The 26,634-nt window shown below is 41.4% G+C and overlaps 1 protein-coding gene across 1 annotated transcript in view; it reads right to left on the bottom strand.

Annotated features, from left to right (window-relative positions):
- Positions 1-10,462: 10,462 nt before the first annotated feature.
- The window catches only part of CPE (carboxypeptidase E), a 97,116-nt gene continuing 80,944 nt past the window's right edge, over positions 10,463-26,634 (bottom strand). Inside the window, exons 5-9 of the mRNA XM_065405176.1 lie at positions 24,031-24,213; positions 16,628-16,767; positions 14,936-15,035; positions 12,378-12,496; positions 10,463-10,561 (exon numbers count right to left, since the gene is read on the bottom strand). Coding sequence (XP_065261248.1) covers positions 10,463-10,561; positions 12,378-12,496; positions 14,936-15,035; positions 16,628-16,767; positions 24,031-24,213 — 641 coding nt within the window. The remainder of the gene's footprint in view (positions 10,562-12,377; positions 12,497-14,935; positions 15,036-16,627; positions 16,768-24,030; positions 24,214-26,634) is intronic.

The raw sequence follows: 26,634 nt of genomic DNA, 5'->3' as shown, positions 1-26,634 counted from the left end.
TAATATTTCCCCCTATGAAAAGTTGTTTGGTTTGGACCTTTGATCCAAACTATCCGAAAGGCCCAAGGCAAAAAAAAGGAGCAGTTTAAACTACTCAAAAGGACTGTTTTCGTTAGGTGGAGAGGATGGTGGATTAGAGACTTTGAAAGGCTTTTCTCTCTTTGAGACAAATACATCTTGCAAGGTAAGCTGGGAAGTGTAATACCAATAAAAACATGTGGTCAGCCATTTTGAAGGCTAAATTATCCATTCCTGAATGGAGTGTGCTAGAAAATTAGAGGCAGCATTTCAGCATGGTTGACTTAATGATTTTCACAGGGCCTTTTTGTAAACAGGACCCCTTTCCCTGTAGACTGGTTCAGTGAGGAACAGGACGGTGGGTAAGCCAAAGAGCCTATTGCTGCCCAAACAAAGAACAGAAGCTCTGAGGCTCAACATCAGATTTGTTGTTTATTTTAAGTTCCATACAAAATAGTAGATTAAAAGAACATTGAGGTTGCAAAGAAAAGCACTCAAAGTCAGAGAAAGCTGAAATTAAGGATGTATGCATGACTTTATCTTTGCTTTCCTTGTGTGACTCTATTACTACATGGCCTACCTATTTATCTACCCCAAATCTTATATACGATCTCATACTATAAAAATAACAGGAGTACTTGTGGCACCTTAGAGACTAACAAATTTATTAGAGCATAAGCTTTCGTGGGCTACAACCCACTTCTTCGGATGCATATAGAATGTGCATCCGAAGAAGTGGGTTGTAGCCCACGAAAGCTTATGCTCTAATAAATTTGTTAGTCTCTAAGGTGCCACAAGTACTCCTGTTATTTTTGCGGATACAGACTAACACGGCTGCTACTCTGAGACCTCTCATACTATAGTTTGCCATGACATTGGAGTCTTGATGGTGTAGGAAATTGTGAGTAAATGGAGACAAAAAGGGGGATCCACAGTGGTCTGTAAGCACATGAAGGAACACATCATTGCCCCTACATATCTGCCATCTGCATCCCCTCATCCCAAAGAAGCTGCCCCGTCCCTCAGGAAAAAAACAACTTATTAAATCAGGATTTTTTAACTGGACTTTCTTTTCATTAGAAACCAGGAATCATCTCTTTAATAATTCCTGCACAGAGGCCCAGAATAATGCGCCACTTCTTACAAATGCTGAGAAGTGGATGTTCTGTGACTGTTCTGCCTACTACTGCCAGCATATCCCCACCTTTCAGATGCTAAATTTGTCACTAGCAGTAGATTCCATCTGCCTACCCGAGCAGCTAGAATCCAGAACTAGAGATGCTACCTGCCTGAGCTTATAGATTTTAAATGAAGAGACCATTATGCTCATGTAGTCTGATTTTTGGCATAACATAGGCCATTGAATTTCACTAAGCGGTTTCTGTGTCAAGTCCATAACTCATGGTTAGATTAGAGCATATCTTTAAATCAAGGTTAGATGTCTTTCTAAAAGACTTCAAGTAATGGAGAATCCACCACACCGATTGAGTTGTTTCAATGGATAATTACCCTTACCGTAAAGAAATTGTGACTTGTTTCTGTCTGAATTTGTCTAGCTTCAGTTTCCAGCCATTGGATCTTGTTATGTCTTTGTTTGCTAGACTGAACAGCCCTCTTTTATGCTTTGAAAGCTTTGTTAGTGAGGGTATGTCTTCACTACCTGCCGTATCGGCGGGTAGCAATCGATTTATCCGGGATCGATATAGCGTGTCTCGTTAAGACGCGCTATATCGATCCCCGAAAGCGCTCACCGTCGAGTCCGGAACTCCACCAGAGCGAGCGGCGGTAGCGCAGTCGACGGGGGAGCCACGGCCATCGATCCCGCGCCGTCTGGACCCCAGGTAATTCGATCCAAGATACTTCGACTTCAGCTATTCGCGTAGCTGAAGTTGCGTATCTTGGATCAATTTCCCCCCTCCCCCCCCAGTGTAGACCAGCCCTTAGAGAGATATTTCCCATTCACATACCAGGGAACACTGATAGAACTAATGAAAAAACATTTTGCTGCTTTGAAAGTTAAGTGTTTTCACTGTACTCTAGCAGTTCAGAACATTTTTTAAAAAGTTCAGATTCTCGTTTAAAAATAAATGAGGAGTCAAATTGAAAGAGAATTGGGCATGGGTGACACCAGCCTCTTCCCGGTGGGGGGGAGGGGGCTGAGGTGGGCCTTAGCTCCCCTTCACCATTAGACCCCAATCCTGCCCCTCCCCTCCCCACAAGGCCCTGCCCCCTGGCCAGGCCAGAGGCCGGAAGCCGGAGCCAAGCAATGCGCGATGCTGTCTGATTGCAGATGGTAAGGCCACCCATGCGGGGGGACCTGGCTCTAGGGCGGACAAAGCCCTTGCGGTGCTCGGGGAGCAGCAACAATGGGGCAGGGCCCGGGGCAGGTCAGTCCAGGCCAGAGCAGGTTAGTACAGGCCACTGTGGGGAGCCACAGACTCTCCACTGCCCTTGGTGGCGTGACTCGGTGGGTGGGGACATGGGCTGCGGGCTGCCCTTGGACACCCCTGCCCCCCTCCCCCAGGGCTCACTCCTGTGCTGCTGCTGGAGCTGCGTGCTCAGCCAGCAGCCACTGCTGTCTCCGCTCTGCTTTCAGAGTTGGGCGGCCAGAGAGCGGCAGCTGCTACAGGCTGGCTAATGCAAATTTTTGGTGGCTATAGTCTCCACAACCCCCGCCTCCCGTCTTCCGAATACCACCCCTGGAACTGGGTATTTTATTTTTTCCAGCCCTGTCCATTGAGTCATTTAATAGCCTGTCCCTCTAACCTAGGTTATATATATACATACATAAAATATAGGGAAATACGTACCACAAAGATTGATGGTGAGGTTAGAAAGTGAAGACCTTTGATAACTACATAGTTCTCATGTAAATTTTTCAAAAGCATTGCCTTTTAATAATATGCACTACAGTAAATATTTGTTTGCCCATGCAGTGGACTTTCAATGGGACTTAGCTCCTAAATCACTTAGGTGCTTTGGAAATACCCCCCCTTTTTTTCCCTTTAATCTGTGTATTTCTGTCCTAGGAATATTTGTAGGTTAGAAACCACAATGTTTTATAGCTAAGATGAAAACAGAAATGTCTCAGATATAAAGTAAGGAGAGAAATTAATTTCAAAAGTCTATGTGAAAAAAAGTTTTCCATTAGATCAATTTCTATATTTCAGTGACAGTTGTTCACATTTAAGTGTGCTCTGTGTGTGTGGTTTTCCAGGAGACTATTAACTAAGCACTCTTGTAAGGTAATATGCCAGAAATGTATGTAAAGCTATACCTAACAGTAGTGAATACTTGTCTTGTTAATTTGGGTTTATCCTGGCAACTTGTAATACCATCAGCAAACAAATATCCACTGCCCTAATTGATAATGTCTTCCAAATTTTTTCCTTCTTAACAAAAAAATCCATTGCAAGCTATGTCTAACTTTTAAGATATTACAAAAATGATCACAAGATTGTGCAAATGTTTCATGTCTTGAAACTGAAATGGCATATAATCATATATACAAAAGGGCATTTGATGCTGGGGTTGTAGTGTATATTTGGGTCTAGATGGAAGGAGAGAGCTCAAGATGGTGTTTCTGCCTTTATTGGGGCAGGAACATATCATGTGTTGTTGTGATATGGTTTAGCAGTAATTTCCCTCTTCACTCAGTCTTGCAGTCTGCTGCAGAAGGCTCAAGACAATTATTCCCTTCTCACAATTCAAAATCAGCACCTTATTTTTCTCCCTTCCATTTGCTCACCTGTGCATGAGAAGCAGAGACATGCAGAAAGTTCTAACATTGGCAGGCCAAGTCGAAAGCCACACCTCCACTCCGAAGCTTTCCTTTTCAGAATACTATGGTATCAAGTCAACAAAGCATTTACACATGTAATTAACTTGAAACACAAGAGTAGTCCCACTGAAGTCAATGCATTTTGCTGGATTGGGACCAATGTGATATGGCAGTCACACAAACATGCCTTTCAGATGACTATTTTTAATAAACAAGTCTCATTGACAAATTCCTATCACCTATCTTACCATTACTTACAGTCCTTTAGTGTTTGGAGTTTGTTTACCTTCTCTTGGGTGCTAATGTTGTTGGAATGTGGAAGAGGTTTGTTGATATTGCACAGCGGGTGTTAGATATTTAAGTCACAGAATGTGCTGAGTACAGAGCGAGAACTTGGCCAACACTGCTCTCTCTGTGCAAGGGTGCTGCTTTTGCTTCCCTTCACTATTGACAGTAACTGCTCCTTCTTTATTCTTACACTGTTTTACAGCACGGTCACATGAGGCAATGTGGTTTTCCTATTATTGCTTAGTATTTCTACCGAAGTAGCTCCCAGAGGCCCCACACAGCACCCCTTTACTAGGTTCTGTACAAACACATACAAAGACACAGCCCTAAGGAGCTTATGTTCTAAGAAGTGGTCTAATGGGATTAGACCATGGGATTTACGCATGGGATTTCGATTAATGAATGCTTGTGCGCTACTCTGTGCTGTCACAATGACTACCTCTTCAGCCTTGTTAAGGGTCTTTGGGCAAGATTACACACTGTGCTGATGCTCAAGAGCAGAGGGAGGGCATAGGGTGCCTTCTATTTGTACCCATGTGTGATTATGTGGGAATTTTTTGTAATATTTTGATGAATCCTATGTGTACCTCAGTTTTCCTTTGTACATTGCATTGCTATCCAGAGGTGGGGGGGAAAAGGTTAAGTCTGCTTTCGGGGCAGCACAGGAGGCATGAGAATGTGTGTTGCCGTCTCTCTGGGCACAATGAATGGGTCATGAAGGAACTGGCTGGAATGTGCTGAAAGTGACCCATATCAGTGCAGAATCCAAAAGAGACCATGGGAAGCCCCAGTGACTAGAACATCCTAGCAATCAATGACCAAGAGGAAGGACGTCCCCCCAACCTCTCAGCAGGACACTGAGCAGAGACCAGCAGAGGTGCATTAGACCCTGAAATGTGTACAAGCCTCTGACTAGGAATCTATCTCCATTGGCCTCACTGGGAAGAGCTCACATGATACAGGAGTGCTTGTGCCTCAAGCCTCAGTCTCAGAAGCATTGAAGCTGCATCAGTGCTGTAACTACACATTTTAGTGCCCAAGGTGAGCAAGCATATTTGCGCTCCCTCCTAGACCTCAACATGGGACTTTTTTATTCCCGCTCCCATCCTGTCCCTGTCCCGCCCTGCAATTCCCACTCCCACTTACATTGTTTGGAGAATTTTTATCCCACTCCCGCTATTATGGCAATGGGTCCTGCCAGTCCTGCAAGACTCTACCCCCTACCATTTTTCCATTCCCCCCCCCATACACACACACACACACTTTTGCACCATGGGGGTTGCCCCACTCACCCCACACTGGTTACGGCCCTGGGCTGCAGCCTGCATGGCCTATCCTGAAGGAAGAGTGAGACCCCTTAGGAGTTTTTATGATTGAAGTGGTTCCTCCAGAGACTGTTGAGTCTGGGGCCTGCCACTGATCCTGTGGATCCATGACATCAGGGTTTGGTTCTGGGCACAGTGTGGTTTTTGTGTTCCTGTGAGCCCAAGGACTATGCAAGACTACAACCCAAAGTGAATGGGGAGATGCCAGGGCCAGAGCCCCCTTCTCTCTGCTGTGACCATGCCCCCAGCTCTAGAATGCACTATGCATATTTCAGTATATTGGGTGAAATTCTGGCCCCATTAAAGTCAATGGGAGTTTTGCCAGGGACTTCACTGGCATCAGTATTTCATCTATTGTCTTAGTGAGCTCCCACTGGGACGGTGTACCACCACAGTGCCCCCAGTGTGGGCCCAGACCTTAGGAGCACTTAATAAAGTCCTTACCTATTCTGACTTAATTTCCCCCATCTGTAAATGCATATAATACATGCCTAAGAGAGATATTGTAATGGTTAATGAGCCAAGGTTTATAAAGCACAAATTATTAATAGGAATAAATGGGAGACCACTATCAAGACAATGGGAGAGATGGTAATCCAAAGACACTCCTTCCTTTGCTATAAAATTTGACAGTTAAATTGTTGCAGAGGAGGAGAAGGCATGCATTTATTTTGCTTACCCTATAAAAGTCTAGTAGGTGGCAGGTATCCAGTTCCCTGATGAACCAGACATGGAAGTGGGCTTAGGGAATGATGTCCCCTAAAGAACCTGGGGAACAGGTTTGGGGGTCCAAATATCTAGAACAGCAAGGAGATAATCCCTCCTTCCCTATGCACTCAGCCCTCTTATGAGGGAGCATAGTAGGGTTCCAGCAATGGGCTGAGACCCGCTGTGGTGGGGTAGGGGACTAATGGCAAACTTCACCAGGTGGAAATGATTAAGGAAGGAATCATGACCTGTACTATACGAGTTTTTGCTAATTAGTTCCCAGATGAGTGAAGCCTAATTAAACCACACAACCCTGTTGTCTGGGACAATCATGTAGATCTCTGATTAAGAGCCTGAAACAAAGTCCAATTAAAGGGGTTTCTATTGATTTCTCTCAGCTTTAGATCAGGCCCTAAATGTACAGATAAGATGTTGATTGCACTGATTCTAGGGCTCCAATCTGCTTGTAACATTTTGTTGCTGAATATTTAGCAGAAATATCTAGCTCAGGGTTTCTCAAACTGAGGGTCGTGAGCTGTCAGCCTCCAACCCCAAACCCACTTGACCTCTAGCATTTATAATAGTGTTAAATATAAAAAGAAGTGTTTTAATTTATAAAGAGGGTCACACTCAGAGGCTTGATGTGTGAAAGGGGTCGCCAATATAAAACTTTGAGAACCACTGATCTAGCTAATATCACAATGCTGAACTGTTTCCAATAACCTTCCCAGATGCTGACTGCCCCAACTGTCCCCTACACAGTTCCTAAAACTGCCAGCTTCTCTCCTGGATGACTTCTTCCATGCAATCATGTCTTCAGTATAACAATCTGTAGTACCTTGAGATAATAGAAAATGTAATATAAAGGCCATAAAGATACTATACAGAGTGCATTATTCAGTCTTGCATTTAATTCAGTGTAGATCTAGATCTGTAATAAAAGATGCTTATGTGCTGATTGTAAAAATTAATGTTGAAATATAATATCTAGGGCTCAGAGGAGCAAAATGAAGGAGACAGGCTGAGCAGAAATCAGTGTCTGAAGGCCACCCAATACAGTTATACTACAAGCCCCTTAATCACTATTGCAAAGATATACAGCAATATTGCCAACTCTTGCAATCTTGTGGTGTCTTTCCAGAGCCTTTGCTCCTGGAGGCATAGGATTATGTGAGAGCCTCCGTTTTTCTTTTTTTTTTTAAAGTAAGTTTCTGGCCCACATGGTTGTGTAGAAAAAGCTTGGAAACATGAACCGAGTGCATCTTAGAGGTTCAGAAACCAAAAGGTAAAGAAAAAGAACCCAACATGTTTTTTTTTTAATCTCATGACTTTTAAAATTCATGGTTTTTGAATGCTGGGGTTGGCAATACTGAAATAGTGAGCATATTACTAGCTGGACATTTGTCACCTGCAGTATTGTTAACCATGGTATCTGCCATTCTAAATATAGGGATTCCCAGAAATACTGCAGTAAGATAAACACCTGAAACATGGCACACATTCTGGGCCCTTTCAGCATTCAGGAAATGAAAAGGGGGCGGAAGTTGGCCATAGAATGTAGTCATACATTTTACATTTTAAATAGACCTATCTATTTATTGTACAATAGTACAGTATGTGCCTTTTTCAACCAAAGAACTCTGCATCACGTAACACACTTTTAATCTTCCATTGCAACGTACACAATCCTACAGCACAGATCAGTTCAGCTAGAGAAGCTACATAAACTATTTATTGACACTCCTGGTTATGCTGTTCTTAAGCATTTTTACATACAGTAAGAACAGTGGCAGTGGTTCTGGTGCTGTAATATTTAATTACTTCAGCCTGTTTCAGTACAACTAATAGCAAGCAGACATCTGAAGTAAAACAATGATAGCTTAGGGGACATTACATTTCATTTACAAATGCATAAAACAATAGACCAGATAATGGCATGCATGGAATACAAGCAAGGCTTAAAAATACATTATGAGGTTCAGTTTGATGTAATGTCTGCACTAGATCACAGAATTCCCTATGCAGAAAAATTGGCTACATGATAGGAATTGCACCATATAACAGCGCCTTCTGGCCTAACATTATGCTGTTTTATGTTGTATTTTGTACAAATGTACACTTGCCTTATTACAATAATTTACAGGCTGAAAGCAACTCTGTAGCCATTGCCAAATGCCAGCACTCCTTTGTTTTAATTCATACCATTATTTTATTTTGCACATTTTATCTGAACCCAGTATCAGTTGTTCCATACATATAATCATACAGACAAGTGGTTTTGTATTTAATGTCTCTACATTTTAAGCTACTATGTAGTAGGTGTTTGTGTCTGTGTGTCTCCTCAACTTTTTACACACACTGGGGTGGGAGGTGGAGCTTACATTTTTTTACCAAAATCTCTGTGTATCAATGTTTTTTTTGTGTTTGTGACAAAGGTTCTTCAGCATGACTCTTACTAAAAGAGTTCCCTTGGGATTTGTAGTCCAGTGTCTACTACTTTACTGTAGCAATGATCTACATGTTACACAGTCATTTTTTGGTTCAATAGGAATCAGGTTATTCATTTTCATTACTGTTCAATATAGGAACATATGCAGTATCTTGGGCATTTTATTTTAAAAGTCAAAGAGCTATGTTTGTTTAAGAAATGCAGGAAGTCCAAGGACACAATTTGCTGTGAATGTCAAACTAGAATCTTAAGCAGATCAAGTTAGGGCCTCTTCCTGAACACATGAAGTAAATGGTAGTTTTCACATTGACTTCAATGGGAGCAAGACTGGGCACTGATGATCTAATTCTGAATCCTGCAACCCGCATTGACTGAAAATACAGGCTAATAAAACTACAGATTTATTTGAGAGAGGATGATACAATATTCTATTTCCTCTGTTCCATGACTCGTTGGGGGGGGGGGGGGGGGGAGTCAAACACCTGATCCTAAATTAAATAACACACAGCAATACACTCTAAACTTTCAGTCAGATCCTAGCTGGTATAAAGTGGCATAGTTCCATTGATTTCAATGTAACCATGTCAATTTACACCAGCTGAGGATCTGGTAGTCTACGTTTATACTTTTATGTTTAGACACCTGAAAGTTTCATTTTTCATGGACTAAATAATGAAACAAACTGGTTCAGATAATTAAAAATAAATTGGAGGTCCAAAAATTCGTCCAGAACTGAAATGTATATTTTTTCCTTGTAAAATATTTTGGTAAAATTTTAGTATACATATATATTTCACTTTTATCCACCTGTGTTTCTCCTAGATTTAGAAAAGACCAGCAGCAGAACAAACAAGAGTTTCAAACAACACTACTACTGCCTGGCTCAGACCATTGAGCACTAGAAGGAATGCCTGTCCTTAGTAGATTTCCAACCCATTTTGTAAATTGAAGAGGGTCAGGTGGCTTTGGATGAGCACTGGAACTTTTGGCTGCTCATCCAAACCACACTGAAACCTTTGGCAGTTCTTCCATAACTGGGTGTCTAGTAGTTATATATCAGCTGAAACACTGAACGTTTTCCTCACAGGAACACCCCACAAGCACAAGAAGCATATTAACAAAATGCACACTTTGCAGCGTTTCTTCTTTTGCCATTCAGAATTTTAATTTGGTTAGTGAGTGACTGAAAAACCTCAAATCCAACCTTGGAGTATCAGTAACAGATTAAGGGATAAAGTAACATTATCCCCGGTTATTAATATTGGGTTGTCTTCAGTAAAAATGTGTATATAAGTTCCTTCCACATTACTAAAATGAAGCTATAAGTTTGTTTCTTATTTGTTTAAATAGCTTCCACCACCAAAGACAGAGAATTTTATACTGGATTTTAATTCTTGTAAAACATTACTTACAACACCAAACTGTTATTATATACCTTTTCAACTACATTCATTATAACTCAATACAGAACATCTTCTGCTCATATGCATTGCCAGACATTTCTGGCAGTATCTGAAACTGACTAAGAATTATGGGTATTTTTAAATCCAGAGTTAACCTACAAATTCTGGACTTGCAAATTACACATAGAAGATTGTATTTACACTTTGAATGTCTCAGCAGCCTCTCTCTCTTTTTTTTTTTTGGTGAATCGTATATGTAGGAGAGTGAATTTTCTAGAACAGTATGAAATAAAAATTAATAATTTTTATTTGTCTAGTTAGTAGCCTAGTCATTTTTTTAAGTAGTGCTGGTACTAATCAAAAGATTACTGAAAAAAATCAAAGTTAAATATTGTGAACTGCACAAGATCTAAAATATAGGGTCTGTCCACAGCACATTATACTAAGTCAACACATAATAGATTAAAAGCTGAAAATTTAAAGACTTCATTTAGAAATTTAAAGTTTCTGACATCATCTTCCACCACTCCATCAACTCTTCTTTCTCCTCTTCTTTTCTTTCAGACAACGACTCCAGCTCAAAATCAACCTAGGTCAGAGAAACAATCCAAAAGGTGAATTTTTAAACAATGCTGCAGGGAATGTAGGGCAGGGAAGGGAAGTCCATGTTTGGATTAATTAACTGAAAGGAATTATAGGAGAACAAATATTTATTGGGGGAAGTTCCCTCATTTTAGGCTGGGTTTTTCAAAAGACTCTAAAGGAGTTAGGTGCCCAACTTCTATTGAAATTCAATGACAGCTGGGCACCTAACTCCTTTAGCATGCAATGATATGAATTACCATTGTGGCTTTGCCCACCACCTACCAGTACAGGGAGAAAAACACCAAGATCCGAATTCAGGTAGTTGTCTGCTGCATGGCAGAGCAACACATATGCTACCTTATGCCACCACAGAGTTCCTTCTCACATACAACACTTTATTTTAGCTATGTAATAGGGTGACTCGCCCACTGAGGGCTGGAGCTAGCTAAGGCTGATTACAAAAGCAGACACCTGGGAGAGAGTTGGTGATTGCCCTAAAAAGAGCAGCAGGAGGAAGTAATGAAGTCTTGAAAAATGTAAAGACTGCAGTGAGTGTGACAGGCTGCTGTAGGGAAGACCTTGAGAGTGCTCTGGTGGCTCCTATTAGAGCCCTGAGTGAGAGAATGGTTTGGGCCTAGAAGCCAGACCAGAAGGCTGAATTTTAGCCAGGTGAACCCTCAGAGTTCTGGGCCCAGCTCCTTCTAGACACCCTGACTGGGAGAAGGATGTGGGGGCCTGGAAGCCAGAGAAGGCAAAGCTCCTGCCGGATACAGCTAAAAGATTGAATTGGAGCTAGATCTGGGAAGAAGGGCTGAGGTATCTCTACCTATAGGAGACTGACTAGACTGAGGTTGGGGCTGGAGGGGAACGTTTTAATTACCTATCAACTGTGAGTTATTAAGGGGTCCTGAAAAGTGGGAGGGGACATTGGTAGCAGGATATGGTGGGCCATGAGAGGACACTCAGTAAACAGCAACCCTGCTACAATGTGCTGTAGTATGTCCTAATAAAATGATGTCATATTAGGTTGACTCACTGTTTATTGTCTACCAGAAATAATTTTAAAGAGAGGCACTGATCTAAAATCTTCCCTGATGCATCTTCTACAGAGTTACATCCAGGATAGGTTTGTCCCACTTTAGTTTTTAAGGGGGAAATTTACCTTTGTGCAGAGGGTCAAACCAAAACCCATACATTACTTAAGTCCCACTAAAGTGCCAAATAAACCCAAAAGTAGGTCTTAAGTGGTGTAAGTGTTCTAGTGCTGGCTCTCTGCACAGAGGTTAAGGAGATTTTCACCTTAACTGAATATTCAGTTGCCAAAAGACCATAAGAACAGCCATACTAGGTCAGACCAAAAGTCCACCCACCCCAGTATCCTGTCTACTGACAGTGGCCAATGCCAGGTGCCCCAGAGGGAGTGAACCTAACAGGTAATCATCTAATAATAAACATCAAATCTAAACAAAAATGCTAATGTCCATCCGTCTGTGTGTGTAATTTTTACCCACCTACATGTCTCCCGCTTGGAGACAAGACCAGTAGCAAAAGAAATGAGACACCTTCAAACAACACTACTCTTGCTTGGTGGAAGCCAACAAGCATTAGAAAGAAAGAGTGCACAGTCTGACTAGATATCCAGCCCGTTTTCTAAACTGATGAGGTTTGGGTATATAGAGAGTTATGAATGAAAAGCAGCTAGGGTTTTGCTTTAGACTTGAGTTTATGAAATATAGGAATATACATATAATATAAATAACAATACTCCACTATTCTTTTTACATAAGGAAAGACAAACCAACCAATGAGGAAGAACTTACCCCAATGGCAGGGCTAAAGGGAACAGCCACTTTTTTAGTTATTGCTAGATAGCCTGGTGCTGAGGCTGTAAGTTTGTAGTTTCCTGGTGTAAGCAATCTCCAGTAATCACCATCGTTGGCTGAAGAGAAAGAAAAACATTGAATCTGAAGAAATGAAACACATTATCCCAGGCTAAAAAAGATGGGCTGTAAATGCCATTACAATATAATCCCAGAAATACCAGTCTGGATTTCAATATCCAGGCAATTATACAATGATATGAGCCAATTTTAATTTATTTATAAAAAGTTGTTTTCAACAAATATAAGTCACCCTTCACTACTGATACAGCTCTTGTGGACATAGATAAGCTGAGAACTGTCACCCTGTAATAAGGAATCTCTTTAGGTATATAGTATCTTTTTATGTATATAGTTTGCCTTGGTGTTTCCCATCAACATGTGTGTGAGTTAAGGAAATAAATCCCCATCCATCAAGATTAGAATACTAGAGATTATATAGCCAGGTGAGAGAAGCATCATTTTTATCAGGCTGACCAATAAATGAAGGGAGGGACCAGATTATTCTATGTAATCTTTCCTTACAGTGAACCAATGAAGGAAAAAATAAAAAAAGCACAATCCCAAAGCTGCACAGTAGGACTAACCCTTTACTCCATTACACCAATTTTACACCAATGGGTGGATAATGAGGCCCACGGGGCATTGTTTATAGTGTAGTACTTCTTCAGAGTTTACAAAAGTCACTTTGACAAAAATTCTCCATCTCTGCATGCTACACAGAGTTTAGAAGAACCTTTGGAAGGTCACTCAGCAATGCCACTTGAAATCACTGCCATTTTCCTAAATGCTTGCTGAGCAATTCTGCAACTGCACCAGCATTTTTTAAAAAAACATCCATGCCTAGAGGGGAATATTATATAATTGTTCACAAATAAAATTGACAGTGTCAGTACAATCAGAGTTGGTGAAAGTTCTATTGAGAAAGCTTCAGGAGGCATCAAACTAAAGTGCCCTCCATATTTTTTCTTTAAAAAGACAGATTCTGTGAAAAAAATATGATCTATTATATTAGCTGGCACTGTAGCAAGACTGTATGTTAAACATACATTAAGGAGCAGAATTAAGGTTCACCATTCACTTTTGAGATTTCCTGACTTTTGACCACTTTATTTCTAAACCTTTTGATATTGCATTGCTGCTATCTTTTTGCGAATATCCAGTGATATGAGATGATGGGGTGATGGCTATATGCATTTATCTACTATAGAAGTGTGAGGTGCAATATCAGACATCTTAATCTCCTAGCACTGCAACAGAGAATAGGGATTGGATTTTGACCTTTCAACTGGAGGACATAATCCTCTCTCTCTCCCCCCTCCCCCCCCCCCCCGGCTTCTTTCCTTCTCTCAATCCCTATGCAGCTCACTTCTGGTTGGTGGCACTGCTGTCCACTTTGCCTGTAACATGTGAGCACATCACGAAGGGAAATACTACTTGGACTGGATGGTAATCCCATGCCATACAATTCAGTGGAATAATGGGATTCAGTGCCAAGGAAATGACTGTAGCATACAATAGTCCACAAAATATGGGAAATGTATTTATTTAATTAGCACCTTGCACCAAAAAAAATCCCGTTTAAAATGACAAACAATGAATGTATAGGTAACACTTCACACATTGTCAACGTGAAACTACCTCTGAATCTATCTCTAGGGTAAGATTCAGCAAAGATAAAAAGGTACAACACTACTAAACAGCATGTTTAGAACAGGAAATGAAAAAGTACCCCATCTCACTGAAGCAGCAAGGAGTTTATCTAGGCAGAAAACAATTACCCAAACTGGAATTTGGCAAGGAGATTAGGGGTTAACACTCCTAATCCTACAAAAAGTACAATGGGATCTTTAATGATCACAAGGGATTTGGACTAGAGTTTTAGGTTTCATCCTTGACATGGCACTTCCAAAAGTACATTGCTCAAGAACATAGTCTGGACATACCCCAAGTCACTATGGAATTGTCACTGGTGTGTTTGCAGCTCAAACCGACATATCCAAACTAGTTTTAATCTTGCTAGCTCATATCCCAGAGCAGTGAAGCCACAGCAGCTAGTTTAGAGATGTTAGCCTGAGCTGCAATCACACCCCGTGATTACAGTCTAGACATATTCTCAGAGAGAAAGGTGTCACCTACTGAGTCACCAGTAATACTTCATATAGCATGTGGGATTAGGACTAAACGTATTAGCTCACTGGATCAGACCAGTGATTTATTTAGTCCAGACCAGTCTCCAACTGCAGCCACTGTCATCTCCTTCAAAGAAAGATGCAAGAAATTCTGCAGATGGCAGATATGAAATATCCTGCCCACAAGGAAAACTTCTTCCTAACCCCAGGATATCTCCCATCTAAGTACTGATGCAGCCTGACCACACTTAGCTAATAATATCTGATTAGATCTGAGATGCTGTGACTCCAGGTTGCATGCTACAGAGGCATAGCAATACATTCTAGCACTCCTCCTTAGTTAATTACCTAAGGTTTGACACCCACCTGATGTAATGTCATGGTTTATTCCCTCCACAGAAATGGTAGCATTTGCAATCGGGTTTCCCTGAAGATCTCTAACAAATCCTTTCACTCCCCGATGTATCTGAAAAAAGCCAGAGATACATGGGAAATTACTTATGCTTGTTTTCTAAAGGAAAAGGCAGCTGTTTTAGTCAGTAAAATATCTGAAACTGCATGTTATCCGCCCCATAGCTACATGCTGAAAATAAGCAGCAAGGATAATTTCTAAACCTCAAACTGGAATATTACAAAGTGATGAGCCAATGGAGTTCAGCTGTTGATATGACTAATTTGTTTTTTGCTGTGCAGCATTCATCACAAATGTGCAGCAAACCATGAAGGGAAGTATGCATTCCCTTGAATCCTTCTGTTACTGAATATTCTCACACTCGATGAAAAGTGTTGAGAGACTGCCTGATGCACATCTTTCCCACAGGCTGTTAAGTTTTCTCAAATATAAGAATTTTTGGTCTGATCCTGCAAGGCGTTAAGAACTTAAGATGAGGTGTGAGCAGCCTCAACTCCCAGTGAAATCAGCTCGTTTACATGAGGCAATCAGCCCCTTGGAGGACTGAGCCCACAAGATCCAATCCTGCTCCTATTGTAGTTAATGGTAAAACTCACATTAACGACAGTGGAGCATGAATCCTCATTTGGAGACTGTACCCTGGGTCCTCTGGTGCGATGTGGCCATTTTGTGTTGCAATACCATTAGACTGTGGCTCTAAAACCAGCATCATCAGCCAGTATAGGGCATTTAGTAGGCATAGCTACTACCAGGTGCAGCAGGTACAGGTGGGGATAGGGTATGCAACTGAGGCTTCTCTACACTCTGTTGATCTTCAGCTGTCCTTTAGGCACCACTAGCAGCTGGTATAATTTAGACAAGAACATCCTTTAGACAGCTCTAATTTATGACAAAGGATTAGCCTGGCACATAACACGGGAGAGCAGAAAGGCCATGTACCTTCTACTGGGTAACACTGCACTCTCCTCAGCCATAGCTGAGAAACTGGCCAGTAAGTATCATGTAGGAAAGTCCAGAAGGTGAGTAAAATCCTCTACCAGATGAGAGCAACTGAACTTCGGTGATCTAGCCAACAGTTCAACAGAAGTAGGCAATTTAAGGTGTCACAGTATCTACAGTTCTGAAAATTCCTTGTCAGGCCATATTTTAATTAAAATTAACCCATGTGCAAAGCTGAAGGTTTTTTTAGACAGTTAACTGGGGGATCCTGTAGCAAAAGGGTGAAATTCTGTAGTGCAATTATACTGCCTCTTCATCCCACATAAAACTTGCCTCTTCATCCCACATAAAACTAACAGGCAAAACTCCATGATTTATTCATGCAAATATTTGATCTGGCAAACTTTGGCATTTTTTTTCATAAATAAATTATTCAAGAATAAATGTGTCCCATTCATCAACAGCTGTACTAACAGGCTAATTTTCTCATCATAATCACAGGCATATACTTGTTAACTATAGCATATCAACCAAAAATCAGATCTAGATCCAGATGGGTTTGAATTTTTAACAACCTCTTAGTTCTGGATTTACCCCAATGGATGTGTGTGGAGTAATCGTAATTACAGCATATAATCAGATTAACATAGTTGGCAGTTTCTGTTTAGTTACATTACTCTACAGAAAACTCTATTTTGACCATTTACCTGCTCAATATAATTGACAAGTGAGTTCTTGTTGTCCTCCCAGTAGGTCTTCAGAGTTTCCTCTGATGGGAATTTTTCACAGCTGAGCTCCACTGTGATTTCAAAGCAGTTGCTGCTGAGGTAATTGAAGTCCTGCATTCCTGCAATATCAGCAGAGAGGTATATTGACACTGTTTGCATTGCTCTGAGGTAAGATGTACTGACAGTGTCCAGTGTGGAAAGTGGAACTCCTGGCAAGGAGGGACTTATGAAATGCTATGGGGAATTAGGAGAAATCTGCATTAAACACAATGGGCCTAATTCTCCTCTCCCATTGGTGTAAATCTAGAGCAGTGGTTTCTCAACCTGCAGCCTGATCAGCACATGGCTGTGGCCCATGGGACATCCTTGGGCCATATGGGTAGTATATATATTGTGTGTATGCGGCCCACATAACAGAGAGCTGTATACATGGCACACAGTGGTAAATAGGTTGAGAACCACTGATCTAGAGTAATTCCACTGAAGTTACTGGAGTATAAACCAGAATAAGAGAGAGGCGAATCAGGCCCAATATACTGTTCTCAGGGGGGGGGAAAGGGAGTTCACTAAAAATGCTCATTTCACAGAAAACACTGAATTTCTTGGCAGTCATGACTGCATGTAATGATTGTACCAAATCTGACCGTGCATCTGGCCTGCATATTCCTATGGGACACTTGGCATGGAAAGCCCTTTTTTTCTTCCATAGGAACTAAAAACAATTTCCAGGTGTGGTTCAATTATTTCCAGATGAAAAAAGAAACTGACCATTATGTGCACTGTAAGCCTGTGAATGACAGCTAATGACAAGGCAAATAAAACATCACATAAATACTTTGAAAGAGGTATTTATTAGGGCTGATCAAAATTTTGCTTTTCAGCAAAAAATTGCTTTTCATCACAATTTTTAGGGTCTACTTTCCATGGAAAAATTTTTCAATGATTTTCTGCAAACAAACAACCCTCACCCACAAAATGAAATGTTTTCATTTTCATTGAAATTTTCAACTGCGGTGGGAGAATGGGGAAGGGAGGCCCGTAATTTCCAATCAGCTACAGCGTTTATTTTGCTTGGGGTTTTTTTTGTTTTTCTTTCAAACTCAGCACCAGAGTAAAAGAAATGGGGAATAGATTTGAATATGATAAATGAAAAACATTGTTAATGCAACTTTAATTAGGAGAATTTAAAAATGTACAGTAGTATTTTTGATTAGCTATGCATTTAAATGTTCATCTGCCTGACCTCAATGAGTCATTATATTCACTGAACCAGTTTCTGTGACACCCACTCCACTTCCTCTGCACCACTCAGGCAGCACAAAGAGGAGTGGAAGCCAGTCATGTTTCCCTGGATGAGGATTCACCCAGGGTGGGGGAGTTCCCAGAAAGCACAGGGTTTGTATAGCCGATTCCTATGCCGCCTCCTTGTGGTTTTCAGTGTAGGGGTAGGAAGAAGCCTGACTGAAGTACAGTATACCTTGGCAATCCCCAGATGGATTATTGCCAAAGGGCAATTACAGTAGTCCCTAGGCTGCTCTAAATTCCCCTGTGACTGGGATCTCAAAACTGGCCTCAGACTCAGGGAACTGCAGTCAGCTTCCTGATGCCATCCTGCCCCTTCATGGTGGGCACAGTAGAGAATCTGGTCCAATACATGCAATGTGACTGAATTCATGTTACCTGTCAAGCTATGACTTTCAAATGTCATGACTTGTTTGTAGCCTACTTCTATAGCCTCTAGTAGCTGGGCAAAACCTTCATTTATTCCAAAGTCCAATTTACCTTCCCATTATTATATTAGAGACCATTTGGACACAACAGAAAATATCTGCTGTACAATTTCTGTTTTTATTTTATTGCCTAAAAATAGGGGGGGGAGGTTGTTGTTTTTGTTGTTGTTGTTGTTGTTTTGTTTTGTTTTTTTTACCCGAAGCTCTCAGCTGTGGCCCAGGTACTGCAAAGGTATCTGAGCAAATAGACTTGTATAATTCAAAACTCATACACATGTAGGAATTGCAATACTCTACCAGGCTGTGCTAATGGGTTACACAGACTAACTGTGTGTTGTGTGAAAGCCTTTTCTTTCATACAGTTTTGAATCTGCCACTTTTCAACTGAAATGTCCTCCTTTATTTGTACTGAGGTTGCACCTAAAGGCCCAAATAAGATTTGAGCTCATCATGTTATGTGCAGTACAGACAGAAAGCAACAATCGAGAGAGAGAGAGAAAGTGGGAGAAAGTATTGTCATCCCTATTTTACAGATGGGGAATTGACACACAGAGACTAAATGACTTACAAGGAGAGGCTGAGGGAACTGGGGTTATTTAGTCTGCAGAAGAGAAGAGTGAGGGGGGATTTGATAGCAGCCTTCAACTACCTGAAGGGGGGTTCCGTAGAGGATGGAGCTAGGCTGTTCTCAGTGGTGGCAGATGACAGAACAAGAAGCAATGGTCTCAAGTTGCAGTGGGGGAGGTCTAGGTTGGATATTAGGAAACACTATTTCACTAGGAGGGTTGTGAAGCACTGGAATGGGTTACCAAGGGAGGTGATGGAATCTCCATCCTTAGAGGTTGTTTTTTAAGGCTTGGCTTGACAAAGCCCTGGCTGGGATGATTTAGTTGGGGTTGGTCCTGCTTTGAGCAGGGGGTTGTACTAGATGACCTCCGGAGGTCTCTTCCAACCCCAATCTTCTATAATTCTATGACTTGCCCAAGGTCACACAGGATATCTGTGGCACAGCCAGGAACTGAACCGAGGTCTCCTCAATCCTAGTCAAGTGCCTTACCCAGGCACACATCTTTCTAGTTACACTTTTAAACAAACTGCCCCTTAACCATTCCCTCCCATTGTCTCTTTCACCGTAGCTGACTGAACATTCCATCCCCATTCCATCCTATTCACCGCAGAGAGAGAGAGAAACCTAAAAATAAAAAAGTGAATAATAAAAGATCTTTGGTGCGTACGGTAACTGAAATTCTGGAGAGGAAATGGCCTCTCCTATCCAGCTGTCCTGTATCACTTCAGCCCCTAGCCATGACCTCTCACCCTCCTGGAAGAGAGGGGATATTAGGAGGCTCTGTGCATGGGGGACAGACTTTACCTTTTACTATAATGGAGTAGTCATATTGTACATTAATGGCGGGGGGGTCATTACTAGGAATGGCTTTTGAGGCTTTGCAAACTTCACACTATCACCTACAACTTTGATTCACGTCCCTCATTGCTGGTTCAGAGTGGGGATTTTCTAGGGAACCAAGTGAGTTGAATGTCCCTTTGTTCTTTTATTCCACTCCCTTGTAGTTAAGGGGGTTTCACAGGATTTACGTTGGAATAAATGAGTTTAGAATCTGGACAAAACAAATTTTCTTCCATTTTAAAATATAAATATTATGTTAGGGGACAAATCCTCAGAGCTGCTGAGCATCTGCAATTCCCACATACCTCTGTGTTACTAGTTAATATATGAACTAGTAGTATAATACTTTATTAGTATGTATGGGTAGTATATGAAGACAAAGTACATCAGAGCATTCGTTCTTAGGATGGTACAAACTAAAGCTTTGGGGGTGATATGCAGAGCATGAGCATTTTACCTATCTGCCTCATGGTAAAACCCAAAAGAAAATGTCCTCGGCTTTGATTCAGCAATAGGTAACATGAAATGTGATTTATGTCAGCAACGAACTGACAAAGTGCCAGGCACAACTTACAGCATGCCTGAGAATAAAAAGACACTTAACTTGCTCTGTAATTACTCTATTGTTTAAGCTGCTTTGAGATGCTATTTTTATGCTGATACAAGAATCTGATCAGACTCAGTTGATCAAGTGCCCTTGCACGGCTACTTGGAGTACTGTATTGTACATATTACAGTGTTAAACTGTAATGAGTGAATAACTGCCATCGGAGACTTATGCTTGGGAATGATTTGCTATTATCTCTTGATCTTGCCTATATTATACTGTATATAGATATTACACAGACAAAAACTACTTTAAGAGAACATTATTAAGATGGCAGAGTCAAGCACTCAAAAATTTTGGAAATGCCAGAATTAAGGTTCACTCTGTAAGCTTAATTCAGCCCCCTTATGTGTATGTATTATGATACAGTCTTTAATTGTAAGATCACACATTATTTTTTCCACAGGGCCACACCTCATTCAATACACAGGAAATGAATCAGGATTTGCAATAAAGGAGATTTTTCATCCTTCATCTAATCTCAGTCTCCCCCATCGACTGGCTCCCAGTCTTCATCCCCCATTTCCTTCCCTGGCTCCCAGTTCCAGTCTTTTTGCCCAGTCAGTCCTACTCTTCCCCCTGGATCCTAGTCCCATTCCCAATCTCCTTGCCCAGGCAGCCCCATCTCTCCCTTGCTTCTAGTTCCCTGTCCTAATATTCTTGACCAGCAAGTCAGTCAGTCTTCCCAACCCCAACTCCATATAAATTTCCTTCTTCCTCCCTCCCTGCACACCCCACCAGTCTCCAGTTTTCACACCCCCTGGCAGCTCCTCCCAATCTGTTTTGCCACCTCTGAAAATCTAGCTGTTGTCCCCTCCACATTCAAACCAGGCAGCTTCCTCTTCTATGCTTCCTGAACCCAGTAGTAGGGGCATTGTGAGTGTATGACAGACATGTTCCCTATTCTAAGTTCAGGTGCCTGGACCCCGCCCAGCTCACAGCAGCCCAGAGCTGCAATTGCAAAGTCCTGTGCAGTCCTGGGCTCCAGCATATCCAATGTGGATGGAATCATTTGGAATCTGCAGGTGGGCTGCCCTGGAGCTGCAAACCCTGGAATTGCCAGAGAGCTGGGCAGACAATCTGGCACACAACTAGGCAGGTTTCCAGAGGAACTTAATCAAAATTGAACCCTCTCTGCCACATATTTCAATAAATATGCAAATTCTGACCAAAGAAGTTTCATTGGAATTTTTCCAACCAGCTCAAGCTTCCATTGACTTAAATGGGAGTTTTGTCTGAGCAAAGAACTGAGTTAAAACTAAAGTCTAATTCATGCCCATGAGGCCTACGAGTGGAAGTATTTCCTTTCCCCACATAGTAAAGGGGGTCAACGACCTCTACCATATTGTCCCGCTGTGACGTTGCACCCCATAATGCTTTATGGAAATATGCTTATGAATGTATATATGACATAACTGGAATATGTTACGTGGCATATTTAGCATAAAACATATCTCTGTAAAGGTTATTATCTACTGAATATATTCATCCTATTTGTATGCATGTATCATTTTTGTATTCAAAGTTATGAATATTGGCTGTGTACTTGTTTCATTTTAAGTAACCTTAGTAAGGCATTTGGGAAGCTTCTTTAGAAAGGTTTCAGAGTAGCAGCCGTGTTAGCAAGAAGATATTTATATTTTATACATACAGAAAACATGAAAAGGTGGAAGTATTGATTGGCCTCTTACAGTTGGTATGGCTACTTCCACCTTTTCATGTTCTCTGTATGTATAAATATCTTCTTGTTGTATATTCCCTTCTATGCATCCGATGAAGTGGGCTGTAGCCCACGAAAGCTTATGCTCAAATAAATGTGTTAGTCTCTAAGGTGCCACAAGTACTCCTGTTCTTTTTTCTTTAGAAAGGAATTTGCAAGTTAAGTGCCCAATCAAGAAACACTTAATGGACAATGGATCTTGGAAGGCTCCAATCCACATAAGAAGTCTACTTGAGGATGTTCAAGGTAGCATGTGAACCATGGCTGCTACCTATAAGTTCTGAGTCATGCATGGACATGTGACTCCAAAACTCCATCTTGGAGCTGGACTTTGCATAGGAGAGAGGAGGGGGTCTCCACCCACAAGAGAGAGTCTATTTAAGTTGTTGGAAGACCCCTCCATTTTGTCTTCAGCTGACTCAAGAGATAGCCTCTCCACCCCCAAAAGGATACCTGAAAGAAACTGGAACAAAGGACAGTAACCATGGGGGTGTGAGTGATTGCTGGACCCAAACTAGAAGGAGGCTAGTCTGTAAAAGAGGCTTATTGGAACATCTCTGAGGGTGAGATTTTATCTGTATTCAGTTTCTTACTGTATTAGGCATAGGCTTGCGTGTTTTCTTTTATTTTGCTTGGTAATTCACTTTGTTCTGTCTGTTATTACAAAAAGTAGGATTTAAGTGGTTCCAAGTATTTAACAAAATCACTTTTAACTTATTAATTAACCCAGAGTATGTATTAATTCTGGGGTGGGGGGGGCAAACAGCTGTGCATATTTCTCTATCAGTGTTATAGAGGGTGAACAATTTATGAGTTTACCCTGTATAAGCTTCTTAAGCTGCTTTCAGTTAAGCCTGCAGTTTGAGAGACGTGGTTCAGACCTGGGTCTGTGTTTGTAGCCAGCAAGCGTGTCTGGCACAACCAGGCAGGGTTCTGGAGTCCCAAGCCGGCAGGGAAAGCAGGGGCAGTAGTAGTCTTGGCACATCAGTTGGCAGCCCCAAGGGGGTTTCTGTGATCCAACCCATCACACCCGCCACCTCCACTGGACCCTGCAGAGAGCTCTGCATGAGTCTGGGGATCCACTGATAGGGAGGAGGCAAGAAGTGAGAAAGGGATGCAGGAATCTAAGGCCCTGATTGGACTCCCATTGAAACTGATGGCAAAACTTCCGTTATCTACAGTGGTGTAGAATCAGGCCCTAAACACCTCCTAGAAGGCACTCTGCACCTTTCAAGATTGGGCCCACAGTGAATAGCAGTCAGCAGTCTGCCATCCCTTACCAGGTATCTTTCTTTTTTCTCGGAGATAGTCAGTAATGATAAATTACTCCATACGCCTATAAGCAATAGTGTAACTGTGTTTAGTGGCCATTTTTCTACTGTGCATGTGCAAAATCAATATTTCAATTGTTTATACATCCATTATTTTTTAACATTTATTCTCTGAATTATCTGTTACAAACCTGGAGATAAAACAGTTTTCATACCTTTTGGGAAAAGAGACAAAATTTTTAATTGCTTTCTAACTGTAGAAAATGGTTTAATTGCCGTTGTCTGAGAACTGAATTGCTTAAACATTCTGAGTCTGCTGGGTGTGTAGTGTGAAAGATAACAAATATTTTAACAGGCATCCTGGTCAGCTTCCCTTTTCACTTTGTGTATGTTCTGAGCTGAGCACATAAGGAGTTCCATGCTTACCTCCCATTTGCTTCATGGGAGTTTTGCGGCTACAGTAGTTAAGAAAATATTCCCTAAGGATCCATCTGAGATTCAGCTTGTGTTACACCAGCAAACACTGAAGAGCTTTGCAATTTTGTTCTATTAATTTGTCACTGAATATCTGATTTTAAAGTAACCACAATTACTGACTATCCTCAAAAGCAACTGAATCTGTATTGTACCATGAAGTGGCACTGACCTCCAGGAACACTGTACCAAGCACCACCGTTGGTTGTTCCATCTACAAAACTACTGTCGTCATCATTCTTACGACATGGTGGTCTGTTTTGATCAGACATGGCTGGGTTAAAAGATGAATAGCCCCGAGCTAAGCTTTGAAAAATCGCATCATCAGGGCAGGAGCTGTATTCATGAGTGCTACCTAGAATAAAAAGTCAGACACATGGATTAGCAGGTTAGTCATACAGACTAGGACTACTGGATTATGAACTCATTAGGGCAGGGACAGTGTCTTTTACTTTTCTGTAAAGTACCCAGTGCACATATAGCAAAATAAAATTAATATTTAATAATAATTTTATTACTTCAAATGTTAATACTATCCGTATTGCTGTTGTTTAAAATATTCATATCAATATTAATAATATTCCTTATTTATGTACCAGTATTAATATTATTATAGTTATTACTTTTACAGTACCAAACAACCCCAACGTGTGCTAGGCATTTTATAGATCAAAGAAACAAAAAAAGTTTTTCCTTAAAGAGTTTACAATCTGATACTGAATGATATGATGAGTGAGAGTAACAAACAATAGGGAGAAAGTGAGTTGAAGAAGGACAAGGGTTACAAATAAGATCAGATGGTTATTCAATTTAAGCCTGTGCACATGTTAGTGGTTGAAGTAATAAAACAATAATAATATTATGTGCAAACTGGTAAAATGATTCTGCTGGAGAGTGAACCATTTTATAACAGACTACATAGTGCCGAGCAGTGATAGTGAAGGAGAAACTGCAATACAGTTATTTTCACTAACATACACATCACTTCCATGACTGCATTTATTAAAGTACCAACAGTTAAATCTTGACATCATAAAGAACTCTTTCAACGAGGTATGTCACTAATGTCTTAATTTGCAAGCCATAAATAAACAGCCTCTGCTTACATGTCAGCTATTGTACATATAACCACTGGTTCATTGTCATGTAGTAATTACCAAATATGTGGACTATACTTCAGACAGATGATGAGGATGATATGGAGAGTTATACATTGTGGACAGAAAGGGTGAAATCCTGGCTCCACAACAGTTAATGGTAAAAGTCCCATTGACTTCAGTAGAGGCAGATATCACCCAAGCTGCTTTTGCTATTATACCATCTAAGTCACTTTGCTTGGGAAGTTCCTAGACTCATGACTCAATATTTATTTAACTACCATTTCTTCACTGACAGGTGTCCAGACCCTCAAAACCCATTCCCCTCTCCCTGATTAGGAAAATCTGGTGTATGACTAAAAAGGATATCATGTATGGCAATAGTCCCCAAACTGTGGGGCACGCCCTCCTAGGAATGTTTGGGGAGGTGCACTGTGTAGTGGGGCTGGGGCCAGCCCCTACGGGGGACAGGGAGGAAGTGCCATGTTTCCAGCCCCGCTCCAGTCCCAGACCAGCTTCGTCCCCACCCTTGCTCCTCCCCTACCCCCCATTCACCCCACCGTCCTGCTCCGCCCCCCGACCAGCTCCAACCCCAGTCCTAGCTCCACTCTGCCCCCAGCCAAGCTGTGCCCTCATTCACTCTCCCCAGACCACCTCTGCCCCCAGTTCCAGCTCCACTCCACCCCCCTGCTCAGCTCCCAGCCCAGCTCTGCCCTCATACCCTCTCTGCCCCCAGACCAGCTCCCCTTTTAGATCCAGCTGCTCCCCCATCCCTATTTCTGCTTCCAGCTCCATTTTCAGCCTAAGCTCCACTGCTAAGGAAGCCTTGGCTGTGCAGTAATGGGCGGGGCGTGGACAGATTCCATTAATGGTAAGGGGGGGCACAATTGTAAAAGTTTGAGCATCACTGAGGTAGGGTAACTGTTTCAGGATCTTCTCAATTAATTCATCATTACAGGTTTGCACTAAAATTATAGTGCAAATGGATAAAATTTTCTGAACCTGATTCTCCATTGTGTTATACCAATTATATGCCAAATAACCCCACTGAAATCAGGCTCTTCTAACTGTAGAAAATGTATCTTCAAAACTAGAGTGAAAGATTACATGTTAACTATCTTTGAACCAATAAATATAACTAATTAATGAATAATCTACTTGAATGGGTCATTACTATACAGTTGCATGGTATTTCCACTCCACTCCTAGCTGATTAGGCCTCAGCTAGAATATTGTGTCCAGTTCTGGGCACCACATTTCAGGAAAGATGTGGACAAATTGGAGAAATTCCAGAGAAGAGCAACAAAAATGCTTAAAGGTCTAGAAAACATGACCTATGAGGAAATATTGGGGAAAAAATGGGTTTGTTTAGTCTAGAGAAGAGAAGATTGAGGGGGGACATAACAGTTTTCAAGTACATAAAAGGTTGTTATCATGAGGAAGGTGAAAAAAATGTTCTCGTTAACCTCTGATGATAGGACAAGAAGTAATGGGCTTAAATTGCAGCAAGGGAGGTTTAGGTTGGACATTAGGAAAAACTTCCAGTTAAGCACTGGAACAAATTGCCTATGGAGGCTGTGGAATCTCTGTCACTGGGGGGTTTAAGAGCAGGTTAGACAAATCAGGAATGGTCTAGATGACCTATTGAGGTCCCTTCCAGTCCTACACTTCTATGATTT

This window comes from Emys orbicularis, chromosome 5, assembly GCF_028017835.1.
Source record: "Emys orbicularis isolate rEmyOrb1 chromosome 5, rEmyOrb1.hap1, whole genome shotgun sequence".
NCBI classification, from domain to species: Eukaryota; Metazoa; Chordata; order Testudines; family Emydidae; genus Emys; species Emys orbicularis.
This window is presented reverse-complemented; position numbering and strand designations above follow the sequence as displayed.